Here is a 22,286-nt window from a genome sequence, read left to right as displayed (position 1 = left end):
ATCTACTAAATGTCTAAATATGTAACAAACAAAATTATATAGAACTTCAAAAAACTGCTTGGAGCCCAGCATTTGTGAAAGGGCTGAAAACACGCCTGAAATTTCACAGCAGCTGTTTATGGGTCGGCTTAGTTCTTGCAAGGTGGTAAATCTGTTATACTTTTCCTGTGGTCCTTTCACACAGTTATTATTTACAATGGCACTTTACCAATGATCTTTAACTTTAATTGCTTACATTATAACACCGAAACAGACGCGTTTAATCCGCTCTTACCGTACGTTGTTTTAATACGCTTTGAGATAAACAATTTAATGGCGGCAGTTGAAATGTCAGGCCCTAATCAGACCCTGCGGAAAAAGGTAATGAAGCCGGCTCTGTTCGCTGCTGAACGAGTCAGATCTCCCGTCTTCAGAATATACATATTTTAAATCGCTTTTAAAAGCACTCGATGTGCCACTGTTTATGACGAAGAGTGCTTTTTATTTTTTAATTTCTTTTTTTAATTTCTATTCTGAAATAACACCGTTCCCTATTCCACGAGAAGGTTTCGTTATGACCTCCTAAGATTGGAATGCTAATGTGTTTTCAGCGCTGTTGGCTTTGGGTGCCAGCAGTTAGCGGCCATTTGTCCGTAAATCACAAACCGACGTCGGCCTCCATCTTTGTCGACGCAGGCCGCAGTAAGAAGCGGGAGAAGTGCCACCGGGCCGAGCTGTACCCGCTGGTGGAGACGGAGGCGTGCCCGTGCGCGGAGTTCCTCTCCCGCCCCTACGGGAACTGGTCCGACTGCGTCCTGCCGGAGGGCAGGCCCCACGGCCCCCCGCACGGCTGGAGGGCCCGCCGGGACGCCAGGGAGTGCGGACGGGGCCTGCGCTACCGGGCCCTGGCCTGCGTGGACCGCGGGGGCCGCCTCGTGGACCCCACCCTCTGCACCGGCACAGGTTCTGATCAAGCACTATGCACTACATTGTGCTTCTGCACAGTGCACGAGTCTCCATGGTGACTTAGAGAGCGTGCGGCCTTGCGCATGCATATAGACCTGCTCAAACACATATCAGCCGTGCCTTGGTTATGTATTGCTGTTTTCCAGATGATTGCACACATAGTAATTGTTAAAATCCTGACTAGGACAGTGTGGCACATTATATTTCACGTGTATAATGGATATGAAAACAAATAAGATTACAAAGCACCCTCTAATCACGTTCTTGGCAAGTTAAGCCAAGCAGAGTCCAGATTTAGTCCAGATCTGATGAGTTGATCTGTTGCCTGTCTATGACTAGCCTGATGGTCCTCATCTCCTCTCTGACGATGTCCCTGATTGGTTAATTTTAGGCTATGTGGAGGAGGTGTGCCACATCCCCTGCCCCTTGGACTGCAGGCTGAGCGACTGGTCCGCCTGGTCGCCCTGCAGCGCCTCCTGTGGTGGCGGGCTGAAGGTGCGGTCCAAGTGGCTGAGGGAGAAGCCCTTCAACGGCGGGCGACCCTGCCCTAAACTGGACCTGAAGAACCAGGTGAGGTGTACTACGGAACAGTCGACAGTGCAGGGGACAGCTTTCTTAGCCACCATGTTGATAACTAAACTTCCTATTCCCTGAGTACCTCTATTCTTATTGGCAACTGCATGTTAGTGTGATTTGTGATGTTAAAATAGAGTGGTATGCAAAAGTGTGGGCATGTTTTTTTGAATTTCTAATGTTAAAGAAATACACACAACTTCTGCAGGCAGGTTACAAAATTAAAAAATGACATATTTCTGAAACTTTTAGTGCACAATTAACATATATTTAACAGTTTGGAAGCAGTCAGTAAAAATAAAATAATAAAGTCCATACATGGTGTGTTGGCTGAACTGCATTTTGATATGAGCTCTGTTGTATTTTACTTCTAGAGAAGATTTCTTGTAGCAAAAATAATAATGACCCAGTCGTGAAATAATTGCATTTCTTCAGTATCTGGACTCCTGTGGAACAGAATGGGCACTTGGCATGTTTTGTGTGACCTTTCATATATAGCTTCTTTAGCAGCATTTAGCCTCTAATTGGCATTGCTTCAAAATCTCAATGCTTTTTACATGGACAATATGCACATGCATATTTTGTGTAGACTTACAGTTTAGTTCTCTGCTCATTAAAAATCAGTTTGTGAGGAATCACAGGCAATGCACTGGTCTTATTTAAATCCTGACCATCGTGGCTGTAGCCTGGCCCTGCAGTGGAGGGGTTCGGTTGTCAGGGTTTTTTCCCTCCTAATCACTCTTGTAGTGGATCAGGCGCCTGCGATCTCCCTCTATCAGCTCCACCAGGGGGCCCTTCCTCCGCCAGAGTAGTCGCACAGAGTTGGATTGTCGAGGGAAAAGACTCAGCTGTTGGCTGCCCTTCTTTTGGGGAGTCCACACGGGTGCTGGGGCTCCCCCTTGTGAATTCAGGGAGGATGCTGCTCTGACGAGTCAAGCCTAAAATCAAGGATACCTTACCAGACCTTTCAAATTATGGGACAAAAGTTTAAGGGGGAATAAACAATATGTGTGGGTATGCTTTTCTGTTACCATTTTCAAAATGCAAGTGCGTGCATGCGTGCCATTTATGTGCTTATGTTTGCTTTCACTTCCTTCAGATCTGACTTCAAGTAAACACTGGAAGATCAGTCTGTTGCATCAGCAGTATTTTGTGTTATATGCATTCATAGTTCTAATCACTGCTAGATACAGAAAAAAAAACTCTTTAATTGGCCCTGGATGAATCAATTATGCGCCAGTAGCACTGTACTTTAAACTGGAAGCTAACTGTAATATTAATGCAATTTAAAATGTATTATGAGCATCTTGTGGGCGCTTGAGAGCTCTTTAAAGGCCATTTGTTTCTGGTGGTTAGTATGCAGATGAGACGGTGTATGTGAAAACTATGCGCACGCGTTCTTTTGGAGAAATGGCTGCAGATGGTAAAGTGCCTGCTAAACAAGTTGTGCATTTCCCCCTGTTGAACTGGCCTCTTTCAACCTGCCACAAGAACCGGCACGCCGCTTCTGCTGCGGGCTTCTTTAATCTTTAAAAACCGGAGAGGAATCCTCGCGCTTAACGTTTTGTCAGCGGGCATACTGCGGCACTTGTGCCTCTGCATCTGTCTGGCTTTATTTGTTTCATTACACAGCGAATCTCCACTGGGCCCAGAGCAAATGTAGTTCACTGCGAACGCCGTGTGCTCCTGGTGGGGCTCCTGCCCTCATCCTTACCGGCAGTTTGCTTTCCGTTCCCTTACCTTTATGGGTGTATTCAGCTCTAATCTGTGAGCACTGCTGTAGCGTACTCAAACGGGCGCACTGCAATAATTCTTTATGGATCACATAACGTGTTTACTGTGGGCCACAAATGTGATGCTTCTATTTTATAATTCGGTGGTATTTTGTTGTATTCTGCTCATTTTCTAGGTTTGCCTTTGCCTGGTTATGTTTGTATATAAGATTTATGTTATTCAGAAAGCACTCGCCAAATTGAGTGCCTGTCATAAGCTGCACATTCAAAGCTGCGGTTTAAGAGCAAGATGAAACCGTTTTAATTTATTTTTTTTCATGATAGTTAATAAATGATGAGCAGACACTGCACAGCCTGGCTGCTGGTCTTGCACTAGAACCAGGGATCACTTTTGTTTGGTGTCCCCATAGTCCCCAAAGCAGATGTTTATTTGCCTTTTTGTCACCAGTGCCCAAAGTGACTCAGTGTGAAGCAACTGAAATTAGATTTAGTCTAGGGGTCAGCTCTGTGAGAGATTAAGTCTCTCTCTATGTTTCTTTCTCTCTCTCTCTCCCTCCCTCACTCCTGCCCTCTTTCTCTCTGTCTCTCTCTCTCTCTCCCTCCCTCACCCCCCTCCCTGCTCTGCCAGGTGTGAAGTGTATAGGCATGTGCCAGTCAGTGGGAGATGACAGGACTTGCTAAATTAGGGTGTCACACCTAAGATGACTTATTAATTGGTCAGTGGGAATAGTCATTTATCGGCCTGCCTTCAGATCGCTGGCGGCTGTGACACCATGTTCCCATAAGCCGTCGCTTCATCAGACAAGCAAAATTTAGCCAGAAGCAACGCCGTCTCCACACTACCACCACAGTCAGTTTCTACTCGTCCCTTTCTGACACAGCCAATATGCAACATAAATCCAATATGTTTGCCCTAGATGTGTGCCTGAAGAAAACCATTCATTGTACTCTGTACCCAAGTTAAGAAACAGAGAGCTTGCTAACGTAAGAGTACCCCTAAGGTTAAATGAATTCCTGGACCTAACGCTACTCACTTTCATCACCAGCCTGCTCTGTACTTGCATTGCAGTTTTACTTGATTGCGGTTTGCACTATTCACTTAACTTTTTATATCATTGTATGTTTATTTCAGATGATGCACTGTAGGGTGAAGGGTAGAGCATTTCATTCACACTTCATTCTGAGCTTGATCCCGTGTCCTTGAGTGATTTAACTCAGAGGAGGAGGTCGAGCGCACGGACAAAATATTCAATTTGCAGTGAATCACCGACAGATAGCATCTTCTCCCCCCTGGTCTGAAGAGCTGCCCGCTGCCAGGTCCCTGCCCACTCAGAGTGCCCTCTGCCATATGGCCCTGATCATTGGACCTGAAACAGATTGGACAGGAGGCTGGCCTCCTCTCGCCAGACTTAGAGTACATCATTTAACAAACTGCCTAAAGCTTTACTCCGAACTGATTATGTCTCTAATAACTCTCATTCTGTCACTCTGTATAAATCCAGAGGGGAAAAAAGGGATAAAATCAGAGTTTTCAGGAGAGTTTTTTCTTCTGAGAAACCAGACTGCTTCTTCTAAATGTGAGGTTTATATATATATATATAATATATATATATATATGTGGAAAGAACAAGAACAAAGAACATAAGTTGAAATAGTTTCTGAATATTTTGTATTTATGATAAAATTTTAACCTTGTAAACTCTACGGGACTTGTAAGATGACCTGCTTGCAGTAATGAGAATTCTCATTCAATTTCTTCAGCTTTCCATCTCACAGAAATCCCCAGTATTCCTAATGCACTTCATCAAATGGCAATCAGTGGTTGGCCGCAGAAAACCTATCCAGGATTAAACCACATTGTGCTTTGATTGCATTTTTGATGAATGCTGGCTGTTGCTGAACTTTTTTTCTTTTGTGCTTCAAAATGCAACTAATTCTGTCTTCGTAGAGCAGAACCACGTGTATCCACCCGGACACAAAGACACACACAACCCTGTGTACGTAACTTTTTAAAATGGGCAGAGGACTAGTTGGTATATTGCATATCCACACACCCCCACCACTTATAACAAGACAATACAAGCCACACATTTTGTTCAAAGATGTTCCACATGTACGACTAAGAGAATACTCATGTATTTGTCAGTTGATGCTTCCGATGACTGAATGCATCATTATCTTTGTACTACAGTTCATTTACTTTTTCCAACTTTTACCTGAATATCATGCTGCTTTCCCAGTCACAAAACAATCACACCTTCCTTTATTCACTGTAATACAATAATCCACATGTCAATTTAAGTTTCCGTAGGGAATAATGTGAAATAATTGTTAGCTGCCTATTTTCAGTGTTTTCTTGAATGCACACAAAGTTTATGAGACTGATATTTTGTTTTGGGATATGGTAGTTCACAGTAACCAGTACCTTTAAAGGTTTCTCAATGACTTTCACAAAGCAAGAAGGCGTCTGTTAAGAGGAAATTTATTTTCCATCTTTGTATCCTGATTGAACCGCTCAGCTACGATTAGCCTACGATCCGTAATGAGAAAATATCTCGTTCAGAGAGCAGTGCAGGGAAAGATCTCGAGGCGAATTAGCCCAAACCACGGTGGTAGTCCTGTATTAAAATGCTTTCATTAGGGCTTGAATTTCTTTTTTGTGGAGCTCGCCCTTGGCATTACAGTGAAAGATCTCGAGGCGAATTAGCCCAAAACCACAGTGGTAGTCCTGTATTAAAATGCTTTCATTAGGGCTTGAATTTCTTTTTTTGTGGAGCTCGCCCTTGGCATCAGCATGCCGGCGCACGGATGTGGCAGATTTGAGGTGTCAGAGGAAGTGGAAAAAACACCGCCAGAGCGACACTTCCGCGCCAGCGATCATCTCGCCGCTGCAAATCGGAGCTTTTGAGAGCCGTCACTCTGGTGAACGTTCACACGTTTCTCGCGCCTGAGCGTGCTTGAGGTTTATAGTCCTGGCAGGCTCTCGACAGTGCAGCTCAATGTATTTATTTTTTTTAAAAAGGGTATATAATTATAAATTAATTCCCACCTCTATCACTTGTTCCATCAGTGGGATGTGAAGAACCTCAATACTTGGAAACCAAGCAAACGGTGACATTTTTTTTCCCTGAATCACTTTATATTTAACCTGGCTTGGTTGATGTATTTAATTAAGACACAGTTGGCCAGTGTTTTTTATAGCCCGCAACCTAAAGATTTGGCTCTCAAATCCAGGTGATGCAGTGAGGTTTGTGGCGGGGTGTTAGGTCTGTCACACGGCATGAGGTTCGGGTGAGGAAGGGTGGATATTCTGGGAGGAATCTGCATATTTTTCAGACAACCCCAGGTGGTGGAGTTCAGTTTGCTTTCTGGAGACTTTCCAGATTCAGCAGTCTCTCCCCCTGTGTTCCTGATGGCCTGGAACATTTACTGCAGTTACGAAGGTTAGCCCTGGACATATAAACTGATTAGAATTGCAAAGTAAGATGGATGAACATTTTTTGAAATAATGAATACCCAGGGGAAGTAAGACAGCAGGGAATGCTGTTCCTCTCTGGAAGAAAGGCTGTCTGCAGCATGACATCATAGAGAGATGCGTATTATACATACAGTAGGTCGGTAGATCAATTTCTTTATAGAATTTATAGATGGTACACAGCCCAGTGTCCAAAATTTAGGCTCGTACAGGTACATCAAGGATGACTGACAAAGAATTGTGATACTGCTATGGAAACAAGCATTGTTGCATGTGTGGCTCAGTGTATGAGGTACACTGAATGATATACTGCTTGCTTGCAAGTAATGCATTTAATTGTATTTTCACCGAGAATCCCATCCATCCATGCACTCTTTCACATGCTGAAGTTACTTTCAACATTTTGTGTGTTCTGTGAGGTCACCGAGATCGATCTGACTCAACTCAAGGAAATGAGCATTCATTATCCGCAGCGATGGCTTGACACCTTGATGGAATTCAGGAAGGTGCTATCTTGTGTGCTTTAGGACTGCACCTCTAGAATATATTTGCCGGAGGGTGCATTGGATTAATATTTTTGTCTCGTTGAACGCCCAACTCTTCGTATTCCGTTTTCTGAATTGTTGTAGGGCATCGGGCAGCCGTGCGGCGGTGTCTGCTAGGACCCGGCGCGAAAGACGCATTCGTCTCCGCGAGCCGTCCTCAGGCGCCGCTGTTTTCCTCCCGTGTCCGGAAGACTGACAGAAGCGGCGACCCGCTCTATTTGTAGACCAAGACGGACCGTGACAGGTGAAGGGATTTACGGAGAGGGTTGTAGCGTACCTGGGGGGGGGGGTCTACAGCCCGCGGGACTGCTGCTGCTTCCCCCCTGCGTATCGCTCATTTCCCAGAGCTGTGCGAAAAGGTCTTACAGTGATAAAGTCACCGTGGATAAGAGAGGCCTGCACTCACGATTGCTGATATCCATCTCGTGGCCAAGGCCGGCAACAGCGGCATTCCACGATGAACCCCGTCTCGCTGCCTGCCAGCGTGACTGCACGTTTGAGGACGCGTCCCTGTCTTACGCCTGTCATCCGGACCACATGTTCACACAGTAAAAGGTCTGGTGTTGATTCAGCTCTTAACAGACAGAGAATGGGAGACACGTTCCAGAGCGGGCCCAAATGTTATCTGTGAAGAGCTGAATTAACTCTGGACGTTTTACTGTGCAGTGCGGTGCCGTGTGCCAGGCTAATTACCCTCTCAAAATTAATCCTGCACCCTTTTGAGTTTATAGATTGTGTTCATAAGTTCATCCTCAACCATGTCCTTGTATTTTGCCGTGCGGTCCGTTAATGAGAATGTACAGCAACACATTTGTTAGATGTGCTTGAATCATTGTTGTTACCGTTTCACAATTTGTATTTATTTCAAGGGCAAATTAACAAATTTAAGCAACTCCTCTGTGTCATGAAATCCTGGAATTACTATGAATCACTATGAAAAATGGCTGTCCATGACTTGCTAGGTAATTCAAAATCGGTGCAGCAATGCAGCTGCTGCCCTTAACAGGCCATAGAATCTCCTAAAGCAGCTACACCCACATGCTACTTACTCAGTGCTACTTACATCTTTCATCAGTGCACCTTTTAATATATATCTCGCCTATAATAATGATTCTTAATTATTAGGTTATGGTACGACAAACAAAAAAAAAGCATATCTGTCTTCATTTGTGTTATAACTGTGTGTCAAGGAGCGACTGTTTTACTGACACAGGAGGCTGGTAATGCGAAACACCAATGCAGTGTCCACATTTTAACGGGCAGTTCAATATTCAATATGAACTGCATCGACGCTGGCCAATAAACTCTCATTACTGGTGTACTTGTTTGCTTTCACCTCGGTGCCGGCCTACTCTGAATTTTAAAAATCACGCCATTGTGTTAAGGCACAAGCGAGCCCTCAGGAAATCTGAGCACAGACTTTAAAACGGGGATGGAGCAGGCAGGCTCCGAACTTCAAGGGGGTTGCATTTGCTTCTGAGTGATTTTTGTGGCTCACTTTAGGATGAATGTACTAAGGCACAAGATGGGCTCTGCCTTTGGGGAATAGTTATTTTTCTTTCTCCCCCCCACCCCCGCCCACACGCACACGCACACACACACACACACACACACACAGAAAGCTCTACACTCAGCAGAGCCGTGCCCAGGCCTGGGAACGGGACACACAGGTTACTGCAGGATTTGCTTCCCCACGGCATTAATCATTCAATAAAGCAAAATGATTATCTGCGGCGACGGTGCTTAATTAGATCATTTGCACAGTCTATAGACACAGATTAGTGCAGCGAAGGCAGGTTTACCAACCTTGCGAGCACAGATGGAAAGTCTAAAAAAAAAAAAAAAACATACTACTCAAACTAATGGATATATCATTTTTTTTTTCCCTCCCTCTCCTGCTTGTCACGCACTGCTAATACGGATGTCCACAAAGGCTCAGGTCAGTGCCGTCCCGTGCTCCTCCTCTGCTTCCGCTAATGAAAGCGAATGCATGCCCGCCGTCCCGCTTCCCGCTCGGGCGACCCCTCTGCTCAGGGTAGCGCCCTGTGTGAGCGCGGCGGTGGCGCTAGCTCCGTTTGATCCCAGTGCTCACGTGGATGTGAAGTGCGCCCGCCGCTGTTCTGCCCCATTCCATCCTCTGCTCGCCGCCTACCATTCCTAATAAAAAAATAAAATAAAGTTTGAATAAAAGTCCGGTGCGTCATCTTGTGAATCATCAAAAAACCTTTTTGAAATCCATCTCATATGCGCCGACCGTCTGGTATTTTTCCATTATAAAATAGGGGTCTTGAAAGCAAGTGTAACAGGTAGATAGGAGAGGTAATGCAAGAAAATATATTAAAGTTCCGTAAATAGGAAGAGGAAGGGCCTTTTATGCGTCAGCGCTTGATAGTTCTTGTTTCCATGACGTGAGCAACGCTGGGTGCAGCCTTCTAGTTGCTTTTATTAAAGTTTTTATTGTGGGTGAGTTCTCGTACTGTATCACATTGGTAGCAGGAGAGTGACTGATTCACTTTAAAGTCTAGTATCCAGATGCAGCACTGAAAATAGTTTGTATGAAATGTGTCAGACTGAATAATGGCATCCACACGGTTCACTCTGTATTTGGATCACACATTATACATTCAAACACATGTTTAAATGTGTTTATACGGATAGCTATCTGTTTTCACTTTTGTAAATATTCAGTGTGAGTCTGTTCTGTGTCATTTTGAGTCCACCACAGGAAACTGTAGAATATAATGGGAGGGGCTGGTAGACCCATCCTGTGTGAATTCTTTACGCTTCATCTCACGCCATAAATTAAACACCACACCGCTCTTTCACATCCGTGTGATGATGGCTTGTGTAATATATGTGTGTGTTTGTGTGTGTGTGTGCGCGCGCGCGCGCACCTGTGTGCATGTGTATGTGCGCGCACACACACAGAGAGTGAGGCCACTTTGTGAATGCGTGTTCAGGTTTAACACAGACCACAGACCACACCCTACAGTAGTTTTCCATTATAGCATGCGCTGTGATCCGAGTGTGCCTATTAGGAAGAGAGAAAATTCCGATTGACATTGTGCGTGAGGTCCAAAAATACGCGTCCTTATTCGGCAGCCTAATGGCATGCCTAACTGCGCGTGAAGTGTCATTTGGGAAAATGCCGCCGTTTCTTTTAACATTTCCGGTGACCTGCCAGCGCCGTTGGTGACAGCACCTGATTTTCACACTGCTGTTGTTTTGAAATATGTCAGTAATTGTATAACGAGCCGGCTCTCTCAGCCAGACCATGGGAATTAAATATTATTGTATTGGCAGTGCTTTTAACTCAGTGATGAGATGAGGATTTTGTGACCTTTACAAGCGCTATCACTCCGAAGTTCATTTTTTGTTGATATCATTATCTCGTAATAATGATATAGCCCATTATCAAAATGACGAATGTTACACTTGCATGCTTGCCAACATCTCCATTAGATTAGGACTCCTGGTTATTTACTTGTTACCAACCACTGGAAAATGGCCAAATGTGAGAAACAGATTGTTTTTTATGTTTTCTTTTAAATTGAACGGTTGCTGAGTTTTGCAGTTGTGTGCATATAAACAGTAATGAGGCCCCAGTGGTAACGTGAGTTAAGTCAGGCAAAATAAGGCCACCCTATCACACACTAAGGAGAGAATCCATTACATGTATGTGTTTTATTGTTGTTTTTTCACAACTGCAATAATAATAATCAGAATAATGGCAAAACATTATTATACATATATATTTTTTTTTGTTCAGCTATAACACTCAATTTAATAACTCATATAAAAAGTACAGAAAGCAGACTCTAGTTTATTATTTTCTGTGTGTATGGACCGGCTATGTGGGTTTGGTTCTGATGTTGCCCGGTAACAGCCCGGCCGTGCCACCGTGTGTGTCCCCAGGTGTCGGAGGCAGTGTTGTGCTACAGCGAGTGCAGTCAGTACGCCTGGGCGACGGAGCCCTGGTCCGTGTGCGCCATCAACGCCGTGGACAAGCTGCCGGACTGCGGGGAGGGCGTGCAGAGCCGCAAAGTCAGGTGAGCGGGCGGGGCCGCCCCCGAAACGCGTTGCGCCTGCTGCGCGTGAGGTTGCGGCGGTAACGCTTCCCGCCCCAAACCCGGTCTGCAGGTGCGTGAGGGTGAACGGCGAGGGCCATGGGGACAGCGTGGAGGACGACCTGTGCGACCCGGAAGAGATGCCCTTCCGAGCGCAGACCTGCTTCCTGCCCTGTCCGGACGACTGCGTGATGTCACAATGGGGCCCGTGGAGCGCCTGTCCCCTGGTAAGGACTATTTCTCAAGATTGCATCAGTGCCTTAAAAGTACTTACAGGCACATCATACTCTGTAATTTCTGTTCAAAGATTTCATCCCAGTTTTTCAAGATCCATCTGTAAGCAGCAGTTTATATCGCAAAGCAGTTTATATTGCAAAACCTGGAAGGAACACAGTGTGTAATGTTATTTTTACAGTATTTAGTAAACCAGTACATCTTACACGTTTTTGGCCCTGATAAAATTACCTAGATATATTGGGGGAAAAAACTAGGTTTCGCTTGTTGAAATACAATTTGTGTCATTGTCATTTTTTATTAGCTAACAGCAAATGCTAAGTGTCCCACCTGCTCCACAATACAGTGCCCACCAGAATTATTGACAAGCTGAATTAATATGAGCAAAAGTACAGGATTATATTCAGTTCATTGTTTATTGCCTTCTATGCTCAGAAAAATGAGAAAATTATGTAGTTTGATTGTGGTACCATTGATCGAAGGAAAATCAAATATTTAAAGCAAATTTTTTTTTTTTAAAGATGTGTGTCAGAAATATTGGCGTACCTGTATTTAGTACTTTGTGCAGCCTCCCTTTCTTTGCCAGGATAACAGCAGTGAGTTTTCTCCTGTAATTTGTTTGATGAAGTTGGAGAACACATAGCATAAGAGTTTTGAGGCCCTTCCTCCATACAGAGCCTCTACTGAGCCCTTGGTCCTTGGATGAGGACTCCCCTCTTCAGCTCACCCCATGGGCTTTCAATGGGGTTCAGGTCATGCGACTGGGACGGCCATCGCAGAACCTTGAATCAGTGAATCATTTTTGGGTTGATTTTGAGGTTTGCTTTGGATCGTTGTCCTGCTGGAGGATCCAACCATGACCCACTTCTAGCCTTCTGGCAGGTGCAGCCAGATTTTGGCCTAAAATCTTTTGGCATTTGATGGAGTCCATGATGCCATGTATCCTAACAAGGTTCCCAGGGCCTTTGGAGGTGAAACAGTCCCACAACATCACAGATCCACCACCATATTTCATAGTGGGTATAAAGAAGGCTCTTTTCTGCATAACTCGACCTATTATTACACCAAACACACCTTTGGTATGTGTTGCCAAAAAGCTAAATTATTTATTGTCTGAACAAAGCACCCGTTTTCAATCTACGTTCTGGTGACATTTAGCAAACTCCAGGCACTTATGTTTGAGTTGTAATGACAGCAGAGGCTTTCGTCTGGCAAGCGTTCTAAATACTGTACTGTAAAAACTCACCCACAGACATTCTGAAGTATTGGCGAAAACAGTCATTGTACAGCTTGAGCTCTTGTGTCACTGCCTTTTTATTTTCATTTGTTCAGAAGAAAGATTAACAACCCCATTGTCGCTACTGCTACTTGTGAACATTTCTTTTTCTGTTGTGCCGAAAACTTATTTTCAGATATGGCGAAAATTTGCTTTGGGCTCTGCGTGAAAGGTTTTGGTGCAAAACTGTGAATATGATATGATTTTTGTTAGTTGCATCACATTTGGTGTGAACAGACCCTTAAGGCCATGGTGTTAAACGACTGACATTTTTATGGCTTCTTTTGCTCATGTCTTCCAGGGTTGCCGATAATTGTGGTGGTCACTGTATTCTGAATACAGAAATTACAAGCCAAATCAAGTCAATTGCACGAGTCAAATCGATTCAGTGACTGAGTGTAGATCATTTGTTCCCCTTGTAAATAATTAGCACAATTACTCGACTAGCCTAATGCCCAAGTGCACAGTATCGATCAAGGTGAGAACTGCCCTCACTAATGACCATTACGGCTGATCATTAAACTTGCTGATGGAACCGGTTCCACATCTCAACCCGTGGCTCGTTGCGGCCCAGCGGCGATGGAGACGCAGATCGTCTCACCGCCGTAACGTCCCTGGCGGGGGGCAGTTTGTTGAGCCCCACCTCACATTTCGCGCATTGCTTTCGACGCTTCTTTGCGGCGCTGAGGCAGCATTGTGTGCGATTTCCTGTAGCCATGCGACCAGAGCACGGCGAGGAAGAGGCAGAGACGGATGCTGCGTTCTCCTAAGCCCGGGAAAACCTGCCCTGAGGACGTTCAGACTGAAAACTGCATCCTCAACAGCACCTGCTTCTCCTACCAGTACAACCTGTCAGGTATATTTAGCCCTTCAGTTGTTTTTTTTGTACTCAGCTATACCCACAATTTTTCAGATGTGCTCACTTATTGTACAAGCTGTTCAGTGTACTCAACGACACCTGTTAACTTTGCAGACCTAAAAATTTTAAAACAGGTGTGACCTGTCAGCAATACTCACCTCTCCTAGAGACTTTGCAGTACTCTTTTCTATAACTCCAATTTTAAGGTACCTACCCTAGAATCTGGCCGGTATGCTCAACCACAACCATAATCTTATAACACTTACTAACCCTAGAATCTGGTTGGTATAGTCAGCAACATCAAACAGCGTAACACAGTGCGTACGTGCGTACGTTCGTTCGTTTTGCAGACTGGAGCACTTGTCGGCTGAGCGAGAACGCCGTCTGCGGCCGGGGAACGCGGACGCGCCTGCTGGACTGCGTGCGCAGCGACGGAAAGGTCGCGGAGCCGAGGGCGTGCGAGGAGGTGACTGCATTCTCCTCCGAGCGCACCGCGTCTTCATTTCACCCCCCCGGTCTCAAAGGAGACGGGCTTTAATTCTGTTTCTCAATAAGGTTTCCTGTGTGATTAAACTATTAATAAGTGTGGAGGGTGGGAAGATCAAGACCTTTTGTGACTAATTGGCTTTCCAACATTAAAGAAAATGTTTCGTGGCACTCTGCATGCGCCGCGTGGAAGCAATTTAAAACGTTCCCCCTCAGGATTCAAACTTGCAGCCTACTGATAACAAGTCAATTTCCCTAACCGCTCTCTCCACATCGCAGCCCATTAAGCTGCCGATTGTTTTTCTGTGGCAATATCCCAAGCGAACTAACCACCAGCTCACACTTTCCTGGCCATTGCCCCTGTTGTGCAGTTGGGCCTGGCGATGGAGTGGGAGTTGACTGTTCATTGCGCGGTTGCCTGTCCTGTGAGCTGTCTCCTCTCGGAATGGTCGCCGTGGACTGAATGTTCACACACTTGTGGTAACCAAGGTATTTATTTTTGTTATGTTGCCTTTATGGTTAAAGCATGCGTCTTCTGCTAGTTTTATCGCCTGTTATTGCGCATGTAAGTGAATGGCAAATATGTAAACATTATAAATTGCAAAGATGCAATGTGTCAAAATAGTCCAAGAAAATATGCAAACAGGAAACCAATTAATCGCATGACAGACTAAATATCTTTAAATAATTGTGGCAACATAGGATATGTTTGTCAGAAAATGACAAGTTAAAATATCAACCGTTTATTTTCTTATAATGAATGGCTCGTCAACCAAAATGAACATTTTAATTCAATTGATAATTGAGGATCTCCTGCTTGTTTCCAATTACTCAGGATGAGAACTTGTATTAGCTCATGCATAATGAAAGTGCTAATTATCTGACCTTAGCACGAATGTTGTCTAGTCTCCTGGACCCATGTTCCATGGAGATCCATGCCTGATTAGAACGTTCACCAGTCTTCATTAATCTTAATTTGCTAGTGGAGGTTGCCTTTCCATCCAGAATCCAGGGTAGCAAGGATGATGCCTTTTCAAGATGTGTGAGGACTATCCTGTGCATGTTAAATGCAATAGATCTATAATGTTTCTCGACATGTCGGTACAAATTAGTTCTCAGCTATAGAATGGTCTGTCTAACATTATGCACCTTTTAATCTTCAGTAACTATGTCGTAGTCCTAAAATAATTATACAGACCACCAATTTAAAACCGTAAAACTCATGGAATTTGGTAGAGACATAATGTCATTTCCATAATGATGCACTGTGGGTGGTTTTATGAAAATGCTCATGCAGATGTTATTCAGTTTGTCACAAGACAAAACAACATTATTTTGTTGCATGGAGAGTGCCTGTGAAAGTCATGCGCCCTCTGGAGGCGAGGAATGGAATTGTCTGCTGAGTGCACACAAGGACACCACAGGGAAATGGAGAATGTGTCAGATGGTTACTACCCTCCTCTGTGGAGACACTAGCTGCTATTGGCTGGAACAAATGAAGGGAATGATGGAGAAACGTGTCCCCCGCAGGTCACATGCTGCGCTCGAGGCGTGTCCTGCAGCAGGCCCGTGAGGAGGGCCGGCCGTGCCCGTCTCAGCTGTCCCAAATCAAGCCCTGTCCCATAAGGCCCTGCTACAGATGGGTGCTGGGCGAGTGGTCCCCATGCCACGTGGAGGTACGGGCTTCCTCATGTTCCTTCTGAAACACACTGCGCTACGATTGTCTATGTAAATGTTGTCTTTATCAATTAAGTCTACTGTGTGAAATTACTCTTGGATTTTGCGACAGCATTACCCATATGACAATATGCAGTACAACTGACTGTGTTAACATGCAGAATGTTTTTCAGAGTGCTCCAACTGAAGTTCTAAATATGCTAGTCAAATGTGCACACGATTTATAATTCTGTCTATAGTTCCTGTTTGAATAAGCAAACATATATCAAATTGTTGGAGTTCATTTGGAGTGTTTGTTTCTAGAAATGTTTTTTTCCAATGCACCAGCAGTGGTGTTTTCCATATATTTTTGCTTACTTTACATTATCGTAGTGTCATGGGATTTTAATTACATAGTGTGTTTTAAAAAATGGCAACTTGAATGCTGGTTTCAGGTTGTTTTGATGACACAATATTATGTAGTAGTCAACTTATAAGTGTGGGAACTGTCATTTTCCTGTCATTTATTGATATTGTTAGCGTTCTGTAATCTCATCAATACCTTACTTGAACCTGTGTGTTCGTGGGAGCTAGAATGGTTTGTCCTGTACAGCTGAAATGATCTTTCACAACACATTTGTCCAAGGAAAAATGAACCGACTTTGTTTCTGAACTGATTTCAGTATCGTAACACACGTGCCGTTTCTGCCTGGCACAGCTGTGTTTCGCTGCCTACGGGCAGGGAACAGAACTGATCCTGAGGCTGCGGCATATCATTGGGCTTTTTTCGAGAGAAACCACACAAAGGAGCTCAGCGTGCGGTGTGCCACTGAGCTTCTCCAAAATGCCCGCATTGCCTATCTGCAGCCGGCCCAAGTATTATCAGACCACGTACGGTTATGTGCATATTTGCCTATTTAAATCATGTCCGGGCACTGTGTGTGCACTACGGCTATATAAAAGATAAAGGGCGAGTCTGACCACATTTTAAAAACCTATGCTGACCTGCGTGTCCCCTACATCAAGGGAACTTTGTGTCTTTGAAATGTGAGGCACTTGTTCATGAAACAGAATCTGGGATCTGCAGCCTGACCGTTAAGAGTAAAACGCAGGCTGTATTTGGATTTCCATTTGTTCTGAAGTCCTTCGTTTCCCTTGTCTGAACAGGGGTTTTAATTGCATTTTCCAGGTCTTCTCTGCCTCTCTAGTCACACTCTCCCATTGATTGGAAACAATGAAATTTGGACACTAAAAATCAGATTGCTTTTCTTTGTCTGTCAGTGTCTGTCCACGCTTCAGTGTGTTTTAATTGACAAGATAAAGAAATTTGCTTCACTTATTTTTTTACAGTACAAATATCACCTCTCTCTGTCTCTCTCTGAAATTTATATACATATTTGCATTGCATTTGTGTCCTCTTGGCTCGTTCTGTGTACACAAAAAAAAACAACAATTCTGAATAGTTTTGCTAAACAGCTTGAAATTACCACTGACAAATATTTGAAGGGCATGTGTTGCATCAGTGATGACACTACATGCAGAGCAATGACAAAAAATACCGCCCCAGAACTTTCCGGTGAGAGCGAAATGTTTACAGTTCATTAATACCTTCACACTCTGCCACTCAACATTTTCTCTAATAAATGAACTCCCCCTCATTGTAAACATAATTCACAGAGGGCGTATGGTATTATTACACACTCTGGTACGTTCGCGAGCAGCATAAGCACTTTTGCAGGTTATCTTGTCGCCGTGTGGCGCTTTGGCTCCAGGGAAAAGGGGTGAATAACATTTCCAGCTCCTTCACATCGAAGACTGCAAATGTTTACCTGATATGTGTTTTTAGCTGCAATGTAATGTTCAGCACAACTCTAAAGTGTAAATGTAACCATAAAAAAAATACAAAAAACTATATATTTTTTAATATATTGGGAAGGAAGGTAAATTTAGAAATTGTTAAAAATATTTCTCGCTTATTATTTAGGTGTCAGTTTCTAGTACTTCACTGTGACTTTTTATTGCTTTCTCTTTCTCCCACTATCCCCTCCTCTCTCTCTCTCTCTCTCTCTCTCTCTGATGTTCTTTCTCCCATTATCCATCTCTCTCTCTCTCTCAGGGGGCAGAGTGTGGAGAAGGTGTGCGGGAGAGGAACCTGACGTGTGTGGTGGAGCAGGGGGGTGCAGCAGACCTCTTTCCATCCCGACCGGTGGAGGAGGAGAAGTGTGCGGATAATCTGAGGAAGATGAGTGCACAAGACCTGCGGGTGCCCTGCTCTGTGCCCTGCCCTGGTAGCGTGCCGCCGGGCTGGGCTGGGCTGTGCTGGGCTGTGCTGGGCTGGGCTGGGCTGGGCTGGGCTGGGCTGCTGGGCTGTGCTGGGCTGGGCTGGGCTGTGCTGGTTGTGCTGTGTTGGATTACATTACATTACATTTTTATTTGGCAGACACTTTTGTCCAAAGCGACGTACAAAAAGTGCATTTCATGGCCATGGACAACTACAAAACACAGGTTCAATAAGATACAATACTTATTTTGTAAAGCTATTTCTAGCCAAGAACACAGTTTAGTTCACACAGTGAACACTATTCTGACCTAACCTCTGCAAAGCCAACTAGGCAGAAGAATAAGCTACAGTATTAAGACAAATACAAATTACCAAAAAAGTGCTGGGATGCGGAAACATGTAACAAGTGTCATAAAAGGGGGGGGGGTGGATTTAGAGTGAAATATACAGAGTGGTGGCAGTTAGCCCAGGTATAGTCTGAAGAGATGAGTCTTCAGGCCACGGTGGAAGATGGGTAGTGAGGGAGAGGTTCGAAGAGGGACCGGGAGTTCATTCCACCACTGGGGAGCTAGGGTGGAGAAGTTCTGTGATCCCTTTGGTCAGGTGGGAGGGGGTAGACGGCGCCCTGCTGCTGCAGAGCGGAGTGATCGAGCAGGCATATAGGGTTGAATCATGTCCTGCAAGTAGATGGGGGCTGTCCTGTTGGCTGCAGTGTAGGCAAGGGTCAGGGCTTTGAACCGGATCCTGGCAGCGACCGGTAGCCAGTGGAGTGATCGTAGCAGAGGAGTGACCTGGGAGATTTGGGATTGGTTGTAGATGAATTGTTTTGTGCTGTGTCTTCTGTTGTGCTGTGCTGTGCTGGGCTGGGTTGTGCTGTGTTGTGTTGTTCTGTGCTGTGTCCTCTGGTGCACTGTCATCTAAAACCCTGTGTCTAAGTTACCTTTGTCTGAGTTTTGAATCCCAACCCCATTTGTCAACCGGAAAGCCCATCTTTCTCGTTGTCTTGCTTGAGGATATTCACTTTCTCCTTTTGGCTCCAATCCCATTGCTTCTGACAAGGACCAAAACGAGCTGTGCATTATTACATTTCACTAACATCTCCATATTACCGGCAAACCAAACTAAACAGACTGGTGAAAATATTTCATGAATTATTAATAGAAAGAGGAAGCGAATAAGATGCACGGTAGTTCTGTTTTTACTTTCAGTAATGTAGGCAATGTAACCCTAATATTTTCAGTTTTTCTTTTTTATTAAAAAAAAAAATAGTGGTGTGGATCGCCATCAGTTTGTTGATAGGTAAAACTTGTGTGTGACACCACTGCATCATCTTCACAATATACATATATAGTGGAACAATGTTCAGATGTCTAAGAGCAAGACTGTGAAGCCCTTGGTGATACATTATGTTTACAGAAATAAAAATCTGAAAACAAAATAAATTTATGAAGCACATTTCCCCCATTTCCTCTACATAAGTGCTGTGTTTCTCTGTGTCTGATACCTTTTAATTGTTTTAAAAACGGTGCCACATCTCTTTTCTGTGGTCACTGTGTTCCGGCTGCAAACTGAATGCCTTTTCATTAGCCCGTCTCCCTAGCCAATCAGCAGCTCCTCATGCGTGAAGCGGATTTTCTATAACCTTAACGCATGCTAGTTCTGAAGGGTGGCATGGGCGCCAGTTTGGTGGGGGGTGTGCGTGTGCTTCCAGATCTCCTCTGAAACGAGCTGGCCTGAATGAAGAGGGTTAACGCGAAGTGTCTCTGGTAGTGAGCCAGGCGCGACTGTTACACTTGAGAAGATTTTCCCCTTTGGAATCATCATCGCTGAGATATCCTCACATGGTTTTCATGGTTCAGTAATTAAGAGAGCTGGGGAACAGAGGATTTGCATACATGTTTCCTTCATAAGAACATAAATCTCGCTGCTTATTATTTTCCACATCATTTGAGCGGTTTGTCCCTTGGTGCTCTGTTCTTGAGTAATTGAAGTTAGAAATACCAGAATGCAATTTTCTTTTGTGTTTTTTGTTTTTGTTTTTGTTTTTGGTTTCCCAATCTGCTTTGGAGGGGGATTGTATTTCTATTTTATGCGCGTTGGTACATGCAAAATTGACTGACAATTATTTTTGGGTAACTTTCTGGACGCTAGGACCAGTTGGCAAGGTAAAATACATGCCGGTAGTGTTTAATGCACCTCCACACTCATATCACCTTTCATTGTTAATTAAGGCGATTGCCACCTGACTGACTGGTCGTCATGGAGCTCCTGTCAGCTGACCTGCCTGGATGGGCGGAGCTTTGAGACCACTGGACGACAGGCCCGATCCAGGGCCGTGGTCATTCAGGTCATGGAGAACCAGGACAACTGCCCGCAGCAGGTCTTCGAGACGCGACCTTGCAAAGGTTTGTGGGAAGCTTCTAATGATATGAATGGGCTCGCTTGCTTTGTTTGAAGCCTGGTGTTAGACATTGACTGTTTTTTCCATGTGCAAACTTTGATCTGATAATCCAGTATTATATGGATACATTCTCCTCATCAGTTACCCATTCAGTTTGCACAAATTATTTTTAAAATGTTTTGTACATTATTAAAGTAGAAAGTTTCTGTTTTTTTCCTCATTTAGTGCAAAATAACTACTATTTTGTATGTGTTATTTATGTATGTATATTCAGTTCTTCTGTCTCTATTGGAATAGTTGTATAATTTATAATACAGCATTTGATGAGGTTGTACAAGTTAATTAACTTGTAAAATAGCATGTAATACTTATATTGGACAAGCCTACAGTGACAGCACCATAGAGTATTTCTTTTCATGTAGAACTAATGGGAGATTTGCAGCCTGTAAATGAATTGCTGATATAGAAAGCTGGTAAGAAGACAAAAGGCCTACCTGCAGTCACATCTGGCCAGTTTTCACCGACCTCATATTTCCTATATCGTCCGCACATGAAGAAATTAGATTCAAAACTATTTGGAGACATTTTGAAACCATATTTCACCAACACCCCCCCCCCCCCTTAAAAAAAAGTGCATGCTCGAAAGATTCATATCAGATGGAGTACATTTTTTTTCCAAAGCAGACCGTTCTACAAAGGAAGCACCAAGAGCACAATTTCTATGGTAATCTCAAAAAGCAGTGCTGTAATGGATGGATGATGTCAGCAGCATCGTCTTCTGGTGAATGGCGTGATTGAAAGTTTCAGTTTGGAACTGGAGTTTGAATTATACATGTTCACGCTTATCCCCCCAACATCCCCGCACAGACAAGCAAACGCCGTCCTCTGAGTCATCTTTTCATTCTGCAGTTCACCAGTTATGTATACACTGACACTGAGTCAAAGGAGGGGATTCCAGTGTAGCTCGTGCAGGCAGATTTGCGTAGCTACTGTCTGCAACCACGAGAGTAGCATGGTCTGGATCTGATGCCCCACCGTTGAGCTCTGTACACTCACGGAACAGGATGAGCCAGCCAGCGCGCCCAGGAGAGGCAGTCCTGTTTCGTAATGGACAGGGCGCTGCTGGCACAGCGCGCGCTGCCACCGCTGTGGCCTTTCCTCGGCGGGCTCCAGCGGCGTGCCAGGCAGTCAAAGGAACGAGGCGTTTCCTTCTCTTCCAGGGGGAAAGTGCCACAGCTACGAGTGGAAGACCAGCGGCTGGAGAGACAATGAGCGATCCGTGTGGTGCCAGCGCTCCGACGGGGTCAATGTCACAGGTGCTGTACCCGCCCCCCCGCCCCCCTCCCCCCTCCCCTACCCCCCGCAAGACGGTGGCAGAGAAAAACACGGTTTCGGTGCATTTGAGCTTATTTTTAGCTCTCTTAGCAAAGTCTTGGGAGTGCGAGGCAGCCCCCCACTCACCGATGCATTTGTCGTAGGGGCGGCACTATGGCATTTTGCTTCAGTTAGAGATCTCAGCTTGCGACTAAAAGGTTCGCTTCCTGAGTGCGCTGCTGCTGCTGTGTACTTGCGCGCAGTGCATACTCTGAATCGGCTTAGGAACCAAGGAGCTGTATGACAGAATATTATGCATGAGAAAAAAACATCGGAAAATAAGAATAAGCAATGTATTTTTGTAGTATTTTGTAGTATTTTGTAGTCTTGAAACCCTCAAATACTTTGCTGCCAAAAAGATTTGGTATTTTTAAAGACCAG

General features: G+C 44.5%; 1 protein-coding gene across 3 annotated transcripts in view; it reads left to right on the top strand.

Moving 5' to 3' along the window:
- The window catches only part of thsd7ba (thrombospondin, type I, domain containing 7Ba), a 159,796-nt gene that overhangs the window by 128,123 nt on the left and 9,387 nt on the right, over positions 1-22,286 (top strand). For all 3 annotated transcript variants that reach the window (XM_064311520.1, XM_064311521.1, XM_064311519.1), the window contains exons 15-25: positions 676-942; positions 1,337-1,515; positions 11,187-11,320; positions 11,412-11,565; positions 13,563-13,704; positions 14,058-14,173; positions 14,565-14,682; positions 15,724-15,869; positions 17,966-18,137; positions 20,362-20,535; positions 21,752-21,847. In XM_064311520.1, coding sequence (XP_064167590.1) covers positions 676-942; positions 1,337-1,515; positions 11,187-11,320; positions 11,412-11,565; positions 13,563-13,704; positions 14,058-14,173; positions 14,565-14,682; positions 15,724-15,869; positions 17,966-18,137; positions 20,362-20,535; positions 21,752-21,847 — 1,698 coding nt within the window. The remainder of the gene's footprint in view (positions 1-675; positions 943-1,336; positions 1,516-11,186; positions 11,321-11,411; positions 11,566-13,562; positions 13,705-14,057; positions 14,174-14,564; positions 14,683-15,723; positions 15,870-17,965; positions 18,138-20,361; positions 20,536-21,751; positions 21,848-22,286) is intronic.

This window comes from Anguilla rostrata, chromosome 15, assembly GCF_018555375.3.
Source record: "Anguilla rostrata isolate EN2019 chromosome 15, ASM1855537v3, whole genome shotgun sequence".
Classification (NCBI taxonomy): domain Eukaryota; kingdom Metazoa; phylum Chordata; class Actinopteri; order Anguilliformes; family Anguillidae; genus Anguilla; species Anguilla rostrata.
Note: the sequence above shows the minus strand (reverse complement) of the source record. Positions and strands in the feature narration are given on the sequence as shown.